Source organism: Trachinotus anak, unplaced genomic scaffold, assembly GCF_046630095.1.
Source record: "Trachinotus anak isolate AG129_WGS33_773 ecotype Australia unplaced genomic scaffold, CSIRO_AGI_Tana_v1 ptg000008l, whole genome shotgun sequence".
Taxonomy (NCBI): domain Eukaryota; kingdom Metazoa; phylum Chordata; class Actinopteri; order Carangiformes; family Carangidae; genus Trachinotus; species Trachinotus anak.
The window spans coordinates 24,840,451-24,858,543 of record NW_027273859.1 but is presented as its reverse complement, the minus strand read 5'-3'; the positions used below and the strand labels follow the sequence as shown (position 1 = coordinate 24,858,543).

At 41.2% G+C, this 18,093-nt stretch overlaps 1 protein-coding gene across 1 annotated transcript in view; it reads right to left on the bottom strand.

Annotated features, from left to right (window-relative positions):
* srrm4 (serine/arginine repetitive matrix 4) overlaps positions 1 to 18,093 on the bottom strand; it is a 59,143-nt gene that overhangs the window by 3,993 nt on the left and 37,057 nt on the right. The window contains exons 2-12 of the mRNA XM_071483732.1: positions 16,624 to 16,758; positions 8,130 to 8,216; positions 7,901 to 7,981; positions 7,783 to 7,809; positions 7,547 to 7,597; positions 6,021 to 6,104; positions 4,965 to 5,130; positions 1,479 to 1,801; positions 1,077 to 1,271; positions 480 to 581; positions 208 to 363 (exon numbers count right to left, since the gene is read on the bottom strand). Coding sequence (XP_071339833.1) covers positions 208 to 363; positions 480 to 581; positions 1,077 to 1,271; positions 1,479 to 1,801; positions 4,965 to 5,130; positions 6,021 to 6,104; positions 7,547 to 7,597; positions 7,783 to 7,809; positions 7,901 to 7,981; positions 8,130 to 8,216; positions 16,624 to 16,758 — 1,407 coding nt within the window. The remainder of the gene's footprint in view (positions 1 to 207; positions 364 to 479; positions 582 to 1,076; positions 1,272 to 1,478; positions 1,802 to 4,964; positions 5,131 to 6,020; positions 6,105 to 7,546; positions 7,598 to 7,782; positions 7,810 to 7,900; positions 7,982 to 8,129; positions 8,217 to 16,623; positions 16,759 to 18,093) is intronic.

Sequence of the window (18,093 nt, the reverse complement as noted above, 5' to 3'; positions counted from 1 at the left end):
TCCTTTAAAGCTGACGATTATCTCATCCTCGGGCTAAATGCCATTTCAAGGTACACAGCTCGTCCACACGAGGGAAAAATTTCAGGCTGGGGACATGTCCAAATGAGGGGGTGGTGGGTGGGACCGGAGATGCATTTTTTTTTTTAATGCCTTTAGGCGTAAAATTGTATACTGTGTTTAAAAATAATCAGGCTGGGAAAGCTGTACCTTGTGATTCGGCGTGCTTCCAGATGGCTGGGCGAGTCTCTCCTCCTCTTCTTCATCGGAGAGTAGGATTTGCGTCTTCGTCTCTTCCCGCTGACCTTATGTGCATGCTTCACATCTGTCTCTCTGGAGCTAGATGTTCTTCTTCTGTCTCGTATTCTGGGAAGCAAACATAACTGTGTGAAAATGCAAGTACCAACAATGTAAATATATATATATTCTCTCACAGCACGAAGGAGGAGGCACTAGCAGCTGAAACACGGTGCGAAGTTCACCTGTCATCACTGTATCTGGAGTAGCTTCCTCTGGAGCTCAGGCTGGCCATGCTGCCTCGTCGCCTCAGGTCGGCTGAGTAACTCGCAGAGCGGGAGTACGAGCTGACAACAAGAGACATGACGGTTATCCCCATGCGAGCAGCAGTTGTGATTTCACAAAATGTCGCACAATTTTTTATGCAACTTCCCACCTTGCTAACAGACTGACCTGGAAATGCAGCACAGAGTCTGTCTACAGGGAGGGACAGAGCACACTCGAGGAAGCTTAAGTCATTGAATGTGTACAGAAAATATGTTGTAGATCTTTTCCCAGCCTGTTCCCAGACTAGAAAAAGTGCTATATGAGTGCAGTCCATTTACCATAAGGCACGAGATGAATAGTCACCAAAGTTATTGTAATTTCATCCTGATGGGAACATGAAGGTGTGAACTTCATGTTCTTAAAGGCAATCCTTCCAGCAGTCCAGACATTTCACTCAAAATCACAAATGTAAACCTCATGGTTACGACCAGTCATTAGGATTCATCCAGAATATCCGTACTAACTCTTTTGCATGAAATGTATTATCATGGTCAACACATAAGCAGTTAACCCACCTGTAAGACGACAGCGACAGGCTTCGAGAGTAGCGTCCGGAGCATCTGGAGCTCTCTGAGGATCTGCTCCTGCTCCTGCTGCTGGATGTCCGGCTTTTCGGTCGCCTTCGAGATGACCTGCTCATCCTCTGTGAACAGCTGGAAGTCTTCGGAGGTCGCACAACCTCTACCCGACACCCCAAGGTTATCTGCTCTCTAAGAGGAAAATACATAACAACGCTTTACTGCTTTGAGTGATAAAGCCCAAACTGTACCCTGGGTTGTTATTCTCCCTCATAAGATGAATATTTATTCAATATTTGAAAAAGAGGGAACAGAGCGTGGAAACACGAGATAAACAGCCTGCAATTTTCCAAGGAAGCATTCACTCAGATGGATTATTTATTATGAATACAACATTACCTTTTGCTGTTTACACTGAAAAGGGTCGCAGACAAGCTGTCCTCCCCGTACGGTTTGCATAAGGACGCATAGCTGGTTACAGAGTTTCCTGAATCTGAGGCATTGTCTCTGTCAGTGAACTTCAGCTTCTCCGGAGAAGCCAGACGTTGACAGTGGCTCCTCTTGTTGTCACTGACACTCGCCCGAGAAACGCCAGTTTTGCTCGACGGCGGTGAAGACGTGTCATTCCCGGAATCGCAATCGTGCGGACCCTCGGTCTGCCTCGATAAATGCTGAGACCCTTTTCCATGTAAGAGCTCGCATCTGGGCTTTGACGACAAAATCTGCAAACAGACAAACGGGCTGCAGCTTAAAACCAAACGTGTTGATAAATGGAACCTGCTACCTGTTTTGATGCACTGTGAATACTCTAGCACAAAGGCATATATTCCCTTGAAAACACAGAGAAGAGATTTCTTTCTTTTTTTTTTTTCTCGGGACAGAAAACTTTGAAAGATAAAGACATCATGCAAATTTGAAGCATGCCATTAACCTCAAAAGAAAGTTGGAACTCAACTAAAGTCAATAGAAATCAACAAGAAGCAAATTTAGATAAAGTAATTCTAAACTAAAATAAATTTATGAAAGGAACAACAAAGGAGCAGAGAGGAAAGAAAAACTATGTGTGGAAAAATCTACCGGCTCTAACTGGAGTGAAGAGAAAAAGAGTAAACAATAGCCCCAATTGAAAAGCCTCAGTTTAAAGAACATTGAACAAACATCACAAAAATGGGTATTATGTAGAAATGAAAAGGATTGCTGACAAAGAGAGATCCCATCAGTCTAACTAAGAAAGCCCTCAGAATAGGACAGATGACTGAGCTCTTTCTCCTGTGAAAAGTAAATAATTAGCCTGCACCGACCTACAAGTAAATCCCTAAATCTGCGGATAGCATCGACTTACCAATCAAGATTTCCTCCTTAAGTAGGTAAGGTGTAAGAAAAAGGGAAGAGCGGGCAACATAAGTGCATCATTAGAGTCGTAAATTGCAAGAAAAAGACAATAACCCTCTCTTCAAACCCAGAGCCAGTTAGACTGATATTGGCATGTTCCTTTTTCTTTCCTTAATGTTGCATTGTTTTGGGAGTTTTTCTGGAGCGAGAGTCCTTTTAAATGTTTGCCTGCTGTGCGAGTACAACTACTGCACACTGAATTCAGACAAGTTTTTTTGTGCTGCAAACGTTTCTCTGATGGAAAAAAGATGCTGAATCTCCGAGGATCATAGTTGACTAATGTTATAAAATCATGATCTCTCTTTACTTATTGATTTACGAGACACTCAGGGGTTTATCCAGTCTGTCCTCCCGAAGATTTTCCATTATCTAGTCTACGGTCGACACAACAGAGCAACCCTGAGGGAACTTGAACAAATCTTTGTACTTCTACCATCCTCTTTACCAGTTGTATCTACACACAGTCTGTGTGTACTCAGCAGTAAAAGATTTCACTTTCAGGAAGACCAATGTTAAATAAAGACTTTCTGCAGTGTCACCTCGAGATGTTTTGTCATCTCTGCCTTGGTATTTTTGCAAATGGTTCTTGTGTGCTCTCCTTTCCTTTTGTTGGCACCACAAAAAGAAATTCACCACTTACATTTACAGAAACGTTGACATATTTTATAATCAACCACATGTACGTTGATTATTCATGTTCTGTGGGTTTTTCTGCCCTATCATACCTACCTTTCCCTTTATGGTTTGCTTTTTTGGGATAGAAATATTAAGCAAAGATCATTCTGCATTATTATTATTTTTTTATTATCATGTAGAACCCATAAATCAATTCAAACGCCACTGAATAAGAAAAGCTGACCCCCTCAGTAACCAGCTGTAAAAGACTCTGGGATACCGAATGCCAGGCATGATTCAAAATATGGATTAATTTATTGAATTTCAATTAAAACCCTGTGGTGTGTAATTAAAAACATCTGTCTGTGCAATTAGCATAATTTAATGATTGCTGGAGAGAATTTAAATACTTTTTATGCTCCAATAAGCATGAGACAATGAGTTTAAGGCCATGGCTGTTATTTGGAAGAACATCACTTTAAAAAAAAAAAAAAAAGTAAACTCAAACTGCAATAAACAGCACAATGTTAATATTCTAGAAGTTGTCAGTCCCACTTTAAAGATGCTTGTTTTCTCTTAGTTTCAGCTTCAGGTCTGCAATCTCAGCTATTGAAACTGTTTGCTGGGAGTAAAACATAAAGCAGATGCGATGACTGGAGGGGACTGAGAGGAGCCAAATTGAAAAGGAATTATTTTCTTTTTTTCTTTCCTGCATCAGCATTGTGTCAAAACAGGGTGCTGGAAAAATGTTAGAGTAGAAATAATGGAGGAAATAGGGTATAAAAAACAAACAAACAACCTAATCTTTGTGCACAGCAGGACAAGATGCACCTTGAAACACGAGGGTTTCATCAGGTCAGTCAATGTAAGTAAATGAAAGGAACCCAACCAATTCTCATTCAAAGTGAATATTGTTCATTCATTCAGCCCAGTCTCCCTGTTTGATGTTAGACAAGTATATGATTTGTATCCAGTGCCAATGAAGGACACAGTTTCCCATTTGTGTTGTGTGGCAGAAACTACTGGTTCATGTTGTACCTCTAACTGTCCCTAACCTGGAAGACTACACAACTGCAGCCTCTGCCCCACTACTGGTGACAGACAATAAACACGATTTGACAAACAAATGCGGAATAATAACAACACAGTTTTCATCATTTTTGTTCATCCTGCTCTTAAACTAGACTACAGGCTTTGTTACTGTAGGAATTAACCACAAATCCAGTAAACATTGAAATATTTTTTAAGGTCAACACATGTTGTGTTTTATTTTCCTCATATTGACCATGGTTGAGATGCACAGACATCATTTACTGGCACTGAACAAAATATTGATAACTTTTTAATTAATACCTTTAATAAGGGAAAACAAATGTGTAATGAGAAATAGAAATTAAAATAATTTTCATTTGAACTTGACCCTTTATTTCTCAGAAGGAGGGAAAATAAGCCTTTAATTATTATTATTATTATGGGGGGGGGGGGGGCTTCTCTACTAAATAATGGATGCTGTTAGTTTTAAAAACAGAAAAATAAGAGTAGACAAAATTACAGCAAAAAAATAATTCATTGAGAGCTCAGAGTCAGGCCATGTACACTTTTTTTATATTGTAAATATTCAGGGTAGCTAAATTGGTTTAGACTCAACACTTTCTGAAAATTATTAAATATCATCTGAATATTAATGGCAAGATTTTTAATCCAAATACCGGGATTTGAAATTCAAATGTTTTCTCTTTATTGGGAATAATTTTCCAAACCCAGCCGCCTCACTGAGGGCATTTTATTTTGACTGACAATAAGCTACTTTACATGGCCATAACTGAGAAATCAGAGCGAGCCGCCGGCAGCATCGTTAGAGTCCTGAAGTGTACTTACGGTGCCGGTTGAGAGGATGGAGCGATATTTTGGAGCCGTTTTACACACTGATTTGGTTGCAGGTCTCCACTTCATGTCCGTGTGGTGGAGCAGTCCATCGGTCTCCTCCCCTACAGCTGCCAGGTCTCCTAATGTCTGATGTACCACAGATTTTTGCAGATGGTTTCTGTGGGGGAAAACGCTCGCATTTAGTTTTCACGACACCACATCATGACATAAAAGCTTCTTTTCTATTGCACCTTGGAGCAACAGAGCACTTATGCACATTTAATGTCAGCAAAGCATCTGAATTTACATCAGCAACATTTTCTTCCTTTTTCTTGTCATGTTTTGACATCCTTGAAAAATGTCTCATTGTCTGTTGTCTACCCATTGAAAAGAATGATTGGATGTTGTTCTAGCTGCAGAGATCAGCTGATTGGATTTCAGCTGTACAAAGCTGTTCGGAAAAAGCTCGTTATTTCTCGATTTGAACTGTGATTTCCTCTAAATAACATCCCAAAGAAACTCACAACAATTAGTAAGTAATAAAAAGCTACAGGCAGGTTTCAAAATAAATGCTAATTTCAAAATGTTTTTCATATCATTTCAATTTGAAAATTGGGCCTGGAGTGGATTTTACCTGTTCTCATGTGTCCGAGTTCACTAACTGAGCTGTTCCTGAAGACGCCACTTGACTCGAAATTCAATACTCAGCCATCAGTAATTATTTCAGGATTAATCATCATCAGTGGAAGAATCCAGTTATTCTGCTAACTAGGTGAGATCAACACACCATTAACCCGGTTCTGTATAATCCATAAAAAGATGCCTTTCATATTATCACACATCCAAAATTTTGCTGCGTGTCATTATAATTGAGTGCATCAATCTGTGGAGTGAATTTAGGGCCATTTCCTGTGAAGCACTGATAAGGGCTGGCCATGGCTGAGATCAGGAAGTCACCTCTGCCTTATCAGTCATCGCTGTGGTGTGACCAAGAACTTGGCCGACACCTCGGGCTGATAAGATAAACCGCGGGAGTAGGGAGGAAGGGGGGAGAGACGGGTCCCTTACCTGTCCTCTGTGGAAGATTGGCAGGAAGAACTGTCCGACTCTGACCTCCGATAGCGCCGTCTCCGCCTCGAGTGAGTCCGGGAACTGAAGGAGGCGATGAGGAGAGCAGAGGAGAAAGGACACAAGTGGATGAGGAGCTACGAGCGCTACGATGAGTCAACTGACAGAAATATATACCAGTGATTTTTATAAGTGGTTAATCATTCAGGTTATTGACCAAGCACAAATTCCAGCTCCTCAAAGGTGACGACTAACGGCGTCAATCTGTTCTATACTATTATACAGTTTGTAGCTAATGGTCACACCACAAAAAAGGTGTCTGCATTTTATAGATTAGCACTTATTTTCTTCCAATAACATTATACTCACTCAATAAATCAGGGAACATGGCGACATCGTGCAACAGTTCAAGAGCAGTCAGAAATTCAAACAGGTTGTAAACAGGTTTAGCCTGATCATCAAAACCACTGTTTTTGGAGGTAAAAGTGAAAATGAGGCCAACAAAAATCTCCAATGATAATCCTGCAGCAATAAGTACTGCAGGTCAACGCTGAACCAGGAGGTTTGCAGACTCTGATGTGAGGATGAATAACAGCGTCAATCGCCTTTGTTTTCTCTTGAAGGCGCTGACCATGAACCACAACATCCAAACGCACACATCTTGGCGTCACCGCACTGACCTGTCAGCTATTGAATAAAGTTAAAAGTCTGACATCATCAACATCATTTCACTAAGAGTGTGACTAGGAAAATAAAATGTTAATAATCACGAGTTACTGCCCTGTAGAGCAAGCGTTCAACCCTGAGATGTGCTGTCCAAAATTTACAAAAGCACAATCAGATCAAGCCTGTTCAGGTGTGAGGTTGAATCATTCAAACATTTTTTTCTATTTTTTTTAATTCATCTTAACCTCTTCGTGTGAAAGGGTTCGAAAACCTATTTTCTCATTCTGCTTCTTACTATGTGAAGGGGTTCTGAAATATATGAAACGTGTTTGTTAAAAAGAAAAAAAAAAAAAAAGGTGGAGCACATCAGAACAGCAAAGGCAGGAAGGGAACAAAAGAAGAGAGAGGAGAGAGCTGTAGCGAGCTGGAAAGCAGCATTTTCTATTGAAGTAAACAGCGACTGAACTTGGCTCCGTGCTTACAAACAACAGCCCGCTCATCCAGAGTCAAATTATAAAACGTTGCAAGATCACAGCATGAAATTGGTTTCTCTTACCCTCTTTCACCCCCTTTCTTCCCTCTTATTTGTGGCTCAAGCTTTCAATCTGTTTTCCTCTTTGCAAGGGTTTTTTCACACTTTGCACGTTTCTGAATTCACCCTTCGTGCCCCGTACATGAAAGCATGTTTTGAGGATCCTCACTCTTTCTTCCTCAGCCATGGTTGTTCTGAGAAGGGTGGATGGGCTTACCATGGAGGAGGAAGAGGAGGCAGGAGGTGGAGGAGGGAGGGAGGGGGGGGTCAAAAAAGTTGTGTAGGATTTGGATAGTACGCGATTCTTATGCAACAATCACAGACTGACCTTTTCTTGTGCTTGCGCTCATCCTTCCTCTTATGTTTTAAACTCGAGGAGCTGGTGAGATGAAAGAGAATAGAGGAGCATTAAGCCTCACAAAGCCGGATGCAGAAATCTCACTGAAAGCAGGGGCTAAATGTTACACCACATTTAAGACAGAAATGCATCCAGGTGAGAAGTGTCTGCCTGTTGAGTTCACTCCTCAGCAACAAGACAAAACCTTACAATAATCGTAAACGTACCTGTGCTTTGACTTCTTGGAGGTGTACCTGCAAGAGTGAAAAAGATAGGATTTGGGTCACCTAAATACAAATACAATGCATTCATTTTTCAAATATTGTTATAGTAAGAAAGACCCACCTATGCCGCTTGCTCTTCTTGGAGCTCTTCTTCTTCTTCTTTTTCTTCTTCCTCAGTGGCGACAGGCTGTGGGAAGGAGACCTGAAGCAGAAAAATGCATAAACATGAACTCTAGAGAGCAGAAGAAATCTGAGAAATCTCACCTCTGAGTTTATTCGTTTCGGGAAACATGAGAAAGGCGCCCAATAAAACCCCCTCACTGCAGAGTCACCTCATTTTCGGAACTGACCTTTTCCTTTTCCTCTTCCGTTCAGACTTTCTCTTCTTCTTCTTCTTCGCTTTGGGCCGAGGGGAGAGTTCCTCATCAAAGGAGGGGCTGCAAGCAGAGACAGAGCACAGGGGACACTTCTATATTAATTCCACTGAGGGGATATGAGATGTGAGCTCCAAGAATTCAGCAGGGTGAGGAGCACATTTTGGAGTCTGAGTTACAGCCTCTGAATCCTAATATCTGGACTTGATTTATATACTGTCCACCTGATAAATGTGAGTCTGACATACAGGCACTTTTAGCCTGTGGTTGAAAATGACGTCAGTTATGGCGATACAGCTAAAAAGTGTTTTCACATTGTCATTTGATACATTATTGTCACAAAAATATTGATTATAGCCACATTAACCACACCTTAAAGGCCCCATATTGTATTAAGTGAGATTTCTATGTCTTTCTTCATTATAAAGCAGGTCTAGGTTCTATATTAAAACTGCGAAAGTATCAAAGCCTCAGTCCACAGAGAAATGCACACAGCCTGTATTCAGAAACTGAGCCTTAAAACTAGCTGTCAGGACTTCTGTAACTTTGTGATGTCACAACAAAGCAGTCACCGCCCTCAGCCACACCCCAAGCCCTATCCACCCAGATCCACCATTCAACCTTGCAGGGTATAGTTTCTTTAAATGTTTACCTGAAATCTAATATATTTTTATTCAATCACTCGGCAAACAGTCAGCCAATCAGAAGAGAAGCTCAGAGCCTCTATCAACACTTAAGAAAAGGGGAAAGTATGTGAAAGTTTATCGGTGTTTATTTGCTATAACTATGATATAACCTTTCCTAAACCATAGCTGCCATGCAAAGAAGTGGTAGAAGGCAAGAAATTTAAACATTAGGAAAAAAAATTTGACAATGAACTGTGTTTTTTTTCTTTTTAAGTCACCCAATTTTGATGTGGTTGTCTGGTGATAGGGTGGAGTTATAGTGGTGGTGCTCAAAGTACTGAAAAGTACTTTCCACTGAAAAAATAATCATTATAAAAGCAGCTGACTGTGTGTTTTGTCAGGTTTAAATTTTGTCAGTCAATGCTATCAGCAAAACTTATGAAATTCCTTTCCCACCATTTGTGTGAACCAACCCTTTAACATAAAACATAATTTTCTCATGTTCACAGTTTTGAAGCACTAACTAAAACACGAGCACACCCATCAAGCAGTGCAAAAAACTCCCAAGTGTGAGAACTTACACAGGAACACTTTCCTCACCTCCTTGGAAGTGTTGCTTACACTTTTCTCTCAGTTTTCTCTGTGCATTTCATGCCAAGTGCGGAAACTCCCTCTATAAAAGCCTACAGGCTGTGAAAATCCACATCAGATGACGGTGGACTTGGCTCCAAAAGTTTAGATCTTTACAAATCCAAAATTGGACTTATTACGGTTGGAGATCCTACTTGTTCAGAAAATTACTAAAAATATATTCTTTTGGAGTTTGCTCTGATGTTTTTCCTAAATTCTTTGAAAAACCCTAACAGAATGGACGGGGCAAAATAATCCACATGACTCATCGTTGGCATCACATAACTGCACATAAATGCATCCTGATTCCCTCTCACAACAATCGTAAGCAAGATTATGTGCGAGCCAAATGTCCCATATGAGATGATCCCATCACAACAGAATGATGAAATCCCATCCAGACTGGGATAAAGCACAAAGCAGATCGCATGCCAGTGAGCTTCACCGCATCAAGACTGGGGACAACGTGGCTTTACTCAGAGAGAGGGAAGTGTGTGTTACGTCCCATCCGCTGCTGCGTGTGCCCTCAACTAACCTGACAGTAGTTATGTTAGCGCTTGTGAGCAGCTGGCTGCCTTTATAACTGTGTGATTTGGTTAACGCTGTTTGACTAACTAGGTGTGTAAAGGAAAGTTCTGAAGATGAGAGTTTTTAATCCCAAAAGTGTGGCTATTTAATTTTTTTTAATTTCTTATTTTAATTTCTTTTAGATAGTTGTAAAAGAACCAGAACTCCCCCTATGCTGGTTTTCACTTTAATACCATAACCACACACAGAATCCTACACTTCTCATAATAAAATCCTCAGGCATCTTTTTTAGACCCTACTATATCTACCTGGGCCTACCTCTTTCAGACTCCAAGCTTCCAGTTTGGCAGCCTTTCTGTCAAAAAATTTAGTTTCCAAGCTCAAGCCAAGATCAGTCAAGTAATGTCACTAAAGCAATTTTATTAGACTTGACAAAGCTCTTTCTGAGAGAGGGCATTAAACAGCAAACTCTGAAGGCTGAGTGGTACTCCTCCTGTCTAGTAAATTGATTTTGATCTGAAAAAGATTGATGGAGGATCCCTTTAACGTTAAATAGCTTTGAAGTATACTCTCCGTAGCCAGTTTATTAGGAACACTTTGCTAAAATGAATGCAGTCTAACACAACAGTTCTCTCATAAATCTCCCTCATGTTGGTTATAATGTTTGGTTTTTGTTGACACTGTTGTAAACGTGATGATTGAGCTGTGTGATCATTTCGGAGGCTGTAGTTTGTGGTGTTGTATTTTGGTCTCTTTTAGCTCTGAAACATGCAGCATGACAGCACATCAACAGAAGACTTAAGGTGCGTTTGAATCCCAGATAGCAAAATAAATCTGGCCCATACTTGGACCAGATGCTTGTGTTCCTCTGGCCCAGTATACGCCCGGTTCCACGGCCCAAATCTGACCCACATACAGCATGACTGTAAGATGCTAATTCCACATGTGGACTAATTCTGGTGCACACACAGAAAATCTTCCGGCTGTCAGTCAATACAGTCAATAACCACCAGACTCTGTGCAGATGTGGAAGTGTACGGGCCAGACATGGGCCGAGGATCCAGGCATATGTTGGGCCAGAAGTTTCATTTTGCCATCAGGCCTGCAAGCCTGAGATATTCTTGTCTTCCACCCATTCTTCTCTGAACATGTGAATAGTGAACAGAGAATAGAAACTTGTCAGGCTCCATGTGTTGACCAGCTTGATGGCTGTCTAGAGGTCCACTTCATTGCTCTTTGAAAACAACTGACGAGGAAAAGGAAATGAAGGCCTCTCAAACGCCACAGGCTCATTGAACGGGCCTTTCAAGTCCAGGCTGACTGAAATTCATAAGAAGCAAAGGAAGGAAGGAGCGAGCGAGCACGCAGGGTGATACGGGGTAAAGAAGAGCTTTGCAGGATGATGCTTTTGACTGCGGTTCACTCGAGCGGCAGGACCTTGGCTTTAATAATGAGGTGGAAAATGAGCTTTATTGGGAAAACTGGCTGCCTGGTGTAGGTTAAATCAGAGCCGATGTGAATATCATGTGGGAGTGATGGAGTGTTGGCTTCATTAATGGCAGGGTAGAGTGAGCTGGCATGGAGACAAATCTCAGGGTACATGCAGACCCACTGAATCAACAAATGAAGCTGATGATGTGAATGTACGCGTCCACTCACGTGTCATCCACAGTCATCAGAGAAGCTGCCTTGACGGCGGCTACAGGCAGCGAAAGCAACATGTCGTTTGTAAAACGTCAAGCAAACTATTTACTGTATCAGCGCCGCCGTGCACTCTAATCTGCTTTCAAACCAAACCTCTCAGCTTCTTTTACTTGATCCTCCAACAAGGCGACCAAGGGAGAAACAACTAAGCTTTGAATCTTCCTACTTGTTTTCACAAGTACCAGACTTTATCCAAAACCCAGAGGGTAAAATGGCAGAAACATCCTTTATTTCTGGCAGCTTTCTTTTGAAGAAATGACTTCAATGCTCAGTTTTTTTTTCATACAGCATAGAGCTGAAACAATTGGTGGAAAATTAATGAGCAAGTACTTTGATAATTAATTCATCTTTTAGGTCATTTCTTTTTTCAAGCAAACCCACAAAGCATTCACTAGTTCCTTCTCCTCCAATGTAATAATTTGCTGCTTCTTTATATGTTTTTGTGTTTTGCACTGTTGGATGAACAAATCAAGCAACATGAAGACATCACACTGGGCTCTGGGAACTTATGACATACGTTTTTCACTATTTCCTGACATAGATTAAACAAATAATTTTACTAATTTTACTGGAACAGCTGAAAGATTAATCTAAATTCAGTTGATTTGCAACAGGTCAGTTGCTGCAACGAAGTCCTCCACAGTTGTCTCAGGTACAGTGAGATGATCTTCTCAACCTTATTCCTGCATCCAAGGCTCTGATTGGCTCATTTCTCCAACAGGGAATATAGCTATAGACAAGAGTAATCTCAACACAGAATTTGAGATAAAGAACTTTAACATATTCAGACTTATGAACCCAACCACTGGATATGAGAATAGACGCCTTTCATTGAAAACTGTGACTCAAAGACGTGAACAGCTTTAGGCAAATTTCTCTCCAGCGTGCAAGAGTGACAACCAGTCGCGCTCGTGCTGATTCCCTCGTGAAACGAAAAGCACATCAAATTTTGACTCTACCGCCATACAGTGTAAAAGAACTTCAAACAAAATGGAGGTAAAAAACAAATTGTCGTAATAAACAAGTTTCCGATTCTCGACAACACAACTGTAACCAGCTGCTGGGACTCGAATGAGGGAAGCGACGCACAGGAAGCTAAATCATGTACTCGTGGCAGTCACGACCTCAGGAGAGGCACGAGAGAGTCTGCCACTGTGAATCTGTGTCTGTCAACAAGACGTGACGTGAGGCTACAATGAACGCGGCCCTTTAAAATTGAATTTTCTCCACACTAATGACAAAAATGGGTAAATCAGCAGCTTCAGTAGAGATAAAATCATGAGCATAAATTTGAAATGATACAAAAAACTACAACTGGAATATAATCTAACAGATGGTGACGCTGCACGGCTTCACTGAGAATAAAACTAATCATTAAAGATTTACTCATTTTCTGCATAAAATTACATCCAAATAATATTTTCATAGCACAGAATTAGGTTTGGCTGAGCTCTGGGCATTAATACATCAAAATGCCTGCAAACAGCACAAGACACATTTTTAAGCACTTTTATGCTCACAAGAGGATAATTGTTTCTACGTCAAATCCTAGAAAATGTGTCCACGTTTCACAAACAGCGGGTCATGCACGCAGGTGAGTGTGAGCAGAGCTGATCCAGACAGTGACAAACCGTGCTGGCCCTTGATGTAACGCGACCACAGAGCTCTGGAAACTCTGAGCCTGTTTCTCTGGATGCAGAAGATTGTCTTGCTGTAATAAATGGCCCTGCTTGGTGTAGTCGGCAGTTTGGGAGCATTAGGAACTGAAATGCATTAGGGCTGATTAGACAGACCAAGCCCAAGTACCCTCTCCTGGTAATGAGAACGCTTTGTCACTCATTAACACCTCTACCATTCTGGCCTTGTAGAAAAAGAGCACAAGGCAAGCATTTGCATTTTTTTTTTCTTGCCAGCAGACACAGTTTCTTTTGATGAGCTGCAGAGAATGAAAGGGAGAATGAGAGAGCAGTCAATTGCTAGCTACACTGGGAATGGTGATTGTGCAGAACAATGGCGTATGAAAAAAGGGATTTGGAGACATCTGATGAGAATACGCACGGTGCTGAATGCAGCCTATTTTCCTGAAGAGCGTGTTGCTTTTTTTTTTTTCTCTCCCTGCCGCAATCATGCATGAATACCATAAATGTATACATGTAACTACATCCAAGAAATGTCATCAAAGAAAAGATATATCGCTTTCTTTGTGTCGGGCAGTGGTTTGTGCTTGTATTCGCTGCACAGTGTTGGATCAGGTGGATTTGTAATGTTTTTAGTTGGTTCCAGGCAGGATTTCCAGGTAATTAAATAGGTTTGTTAACACCTACCTTCTAAAGGTCACTAACTGTAGCTAACGTAGCTTTTCTAGAGGGAAGCCACTGTCGGTGTGTTGTGGTTTCATGTTATAATGAACATTGGTTGCTCTGCTACATTGGGCAGCTGCTGGCCAATTAGCAAGATAACAATCCAAAAAACCAAATTTGTCAACAGAAGATTTTCTCTGAGGCAGCAACTTGCAGCGCTTTGTGACTGAGGCAAAGAATTTGGAAATTGATCTGACTCATTAGACACTTTGACTAAATGGAAATAAATAAAAGTCTGTATTTTTCTCGCTTGTATTTTATGTGTTTGTTTGCAAGCCAGCGAAGCTCGGTGGCTGCTGGGAGGTGTGTAATGCACCACTGTAGCCTCAGCAGCTCTGTCAAGGCTGGATGTGGCTGTTCTCTCTCCTCAGGCTCATGTCCTCCTCTGCTGACCTTGTGGTAAAAGGTGATGATAAACAGGCGCATTGGTGGTGCCTGCTGCATGTCAACAATCTCCCAGACACAGGTGAGGCCGACTTCTTCAATGCAGTTCTATTAGTGAATGGTGGAAAATCATCTCTTGTATAATTATTCACTTCCTGTATTTCATCCTCCTAGAGCCACAGTGACAAAGCCTCGCATTTTTCATTGTTTTCAATCTGAATGAGGTCTTCATATTAAAGGTGCAGTATGTATGAATTGTTGTGAGGCTTAGGCCGGGAACACACTGGCTGTGTGGCGTGTGTGTGGTGGCTGCTGAACGTATTGGTTTTCATTTCATTTTAGAGTGACCACACTGCCTGCGTGACACTCACGTCGCAAACTTCGCGGCTGCATCGCGTGATCTAGAGACTCTGTGTCTAAAAATAGACAAGGAAAAGACCTGTTGATTGTCATATTGACATCCTACCAGCAACATTACATAAAATTTGATACTATAAATATTATATGTTTTAAAGTTCCTCTGCAGACATGTTTTAAACTATGTAAAAATCCTCTGCTATGATTAAAATTTTGTTTAACATGGTTTTCCCACATAAAAACTGAAAAAATTGAAAACTTGGGGCTGGAAGCACATCTAGGCTGACATCCTCATCGAGAAATCCACCACAGCTTGCACTAGGTTGACGGGTGAAAGAGCAGAGATTATAAATATGATTAAAGGAGGAAACAGAGAGACTCAGCCACATGTTTGAGCCTCAATCAGACCCAGACTCTAACGATGAGTCTGTTGTGACCAAAATTGGCAACTAGCAGACTTATCAGAACAGTTAGCGTAGTTAGCATCTTTTATTTGTTTATGTTGTTTGTTAGCTTGTAACTGGCAGTGGCTGACACAGTGGTTGTATTACTGCAAACTTTCGGTCTCTGTATTGACATGGTTTTGGGTTTATTTTGCCCACCCACTCATGATATGTCTTATATAATATTAAAACATCATACATATTACATGAGATATGTTAACAAGGTTAAAAACTTGATTTCCGTAAGCGGGGGATTTAACTATTTTAGCAGCAGCATGTGGAGAAAGTGACATGTTAGTGACATTTCTGTCAAAAATAAATCAGAAATGAATTAGTAATGAAAAGAAATCCAACATTCGAGTAGCCTGCTGATGTGCCATTAGTTTCCCACAGTGTGTTACAGTTGGGGCACAGAAAGTTAAAAGCGACTCTGGTAACTTTAGACGAAACCAATACACTTTAAAGGAACATAATATGAAGCTTTGAGGAGAAGAGGCAGAGAAAGAAGACAGCATATTTAACGAGTACAGCAATAACTAAACTAGTAACTAATTTCATAAATACACGTCGTCCTGTTTCAGTATCCTTCCTGGTAAACATGAGCGTACTGTGTGCACTTCACTGACAACATCCTCTCAGTACTGGAGTCTCGCTGCCATTTAGAGCCGCTCACAGAAAAAGCTCTCAGTTTAAAAGATAGCAAACACTGTAAATCTTTCTCACTGTGTCTTCTCTTCTCTATCTGGTTTCTGCTCTTGTACCAAACCAGAAAAATGATTATCAGACGCCTGCGAGCCCGTGCGCTCTCCGTGCTCGCTGTTGAATTCAAAAACAAAAGGAGAAGCAGCCGCCGGGTAAAGTTCATCTGAAAAGGAAGCATTTTTATGATCCTCTCAACACTTCAAATGCTGCTTCAGTTGTGTTTTACAAATCAGTGGCTGCTTCCATGCTGCATAACTGCAAAGGCTTTGAAGGTGTCAGATTCATTAAGAAGTTTCTTCAAAAAAAAAGAAATCTCTGCCTCTCTCTCTCTCTCTCTCTCTCTCAGAGAGGATCTGAATGACAAAGTGTAGAATTCCTCGCAACATCTTTGTATTTCTCCTCCGAGGATGACCTGATAAGAATGTTTACATTCCCCACACCAGAATATAGAGATTAGCTCCGTTGTCTCCCCTGAGAGTCAAACCCTGGAGGAGTCTGGGTGTACTGTTAAAAGACTTTATCATCAGCACTGTAATCTACAAAACCACCTCCAAAAACAAATAAAAACTGAAACCATTCATCATCAGAAATGTTCCACAAAAAAGGATTATTTATATATTATATATATATATATATATATATATATATATATATATATATATATATATAAAGCCTGATTTCTTGACTATCTTTTACAAGCACCTGTTCTTTGAGTTCAGAATAAAGACCAACTCACCTCCTGACCCTGCGGTGACTGTGGTGTTTGCGTCCTTTTCCTTTGATGCAGCCATTTCTGTCGACGGTGTCCACCCTGGTGTCCACCGCTTTCCTCTCATCAGTCTTAAGCGGCTGGCAGGCTGTTGTCTCTGAGCTGTGAGGTAAGAAAAAAAAAAGCATTTAGTTTTAGTTTTTGCTCTTGAGCCTTCTCATGAGAACTTTTCCGAGTGATTTTTCTAGTTGTCCACAGAGTTAGCGCTTCCATCATACAACAGTGAGTGGGGGGGGTTTAACATGCTTGGTTAGCCTTACTCCCTCTGGTCTACTGGATATGTGTTTTATTCCCCTCCATTTCTCCCTGCCAGCCTTTCTCTGGGAAAATTGGAGGTCAGCCATTTACCATTCAAATCGAGGTGTCAATTGAAATGTAGTTATTTACATGCTTCAGTTGCCCTGACATTTTGGGAAATGGCGTTTTCTATCTCGCGTTGGGCAGACGCCGCCACAGGGAGATGCATGGTCATGAGAAAAGTTCTCCGTGAATCTTCTTTCCTATTTCTGATAAACCAGAGCTTATAGATTTTTTGGTATCAACATTTATGCACAGGCATGAAAACTAGAAATCACATAATCAGCCTCTTGTTTAAACCTGTTTTCTAAAGTTTTAATATTGGCACTGGCTTCCAAATAATACTACTATAAGTCAGGTGTTTACTAATTCAACCGCCTCCACCTGAACCTGCCAAAAAATCTGCATCCACGGTCAAATGCGGCTGCAGAACAAATGACTAAATAGACTGAATAATTAGATGTGAGCACACAGTTCTAGCCCTGCTTATTATCCTCTGTTTTAGTCATGGGAGATTTGAGCGTAATTACACATTCTCCTCTTCTTCGAGTGGCTCCTGTCTGATTGTAATGAGAAGATAATCAGAGCCAGAGATTAGGCCGTCAATGCCGCCGCCGCCGCTTCCTCAACCCCCCCCCCCCCCCCCCCCCAGCGATGAGCAGGCAGGAGCCGTCGCTTTCTATCTTCCTCACCTTCATTTTCCTCTGCTTCTCTGCATAAGAGGGAGCGCCCCAGGCAAGGAACTAATAATGTAAAACGGCAGAGTGGGTCCTCCAACATGACCGAGTGTTTGAGAGGTGATAGGGGAGATAAAGACAGCCACCGGAAGGATGATTAGTCTGATCAAGGAGGCTGATGGGAGAGGAACCTTTGAATATCCTGGTGATTTGTGTAAAGTTCTCCCAGTGTTGTTGGAGAGGAAAATAAAAGTCTGCTCGGTGAAAGTAAAATAGCGTAAAGCCTTCACTCTCACAGCTCATACTGTAATGACAAACTCTGACATGTGATTTTCTGATCACATTGACCCTCGAATTGGATCATTTAAGCTTAATTTCAAAGCTGGTGGAGCATATTCTGTGTTTTCTGACTTCATCTTGTTTCAAGACCGATCACTGATAACAAATTTGAAAACTAAAAGTT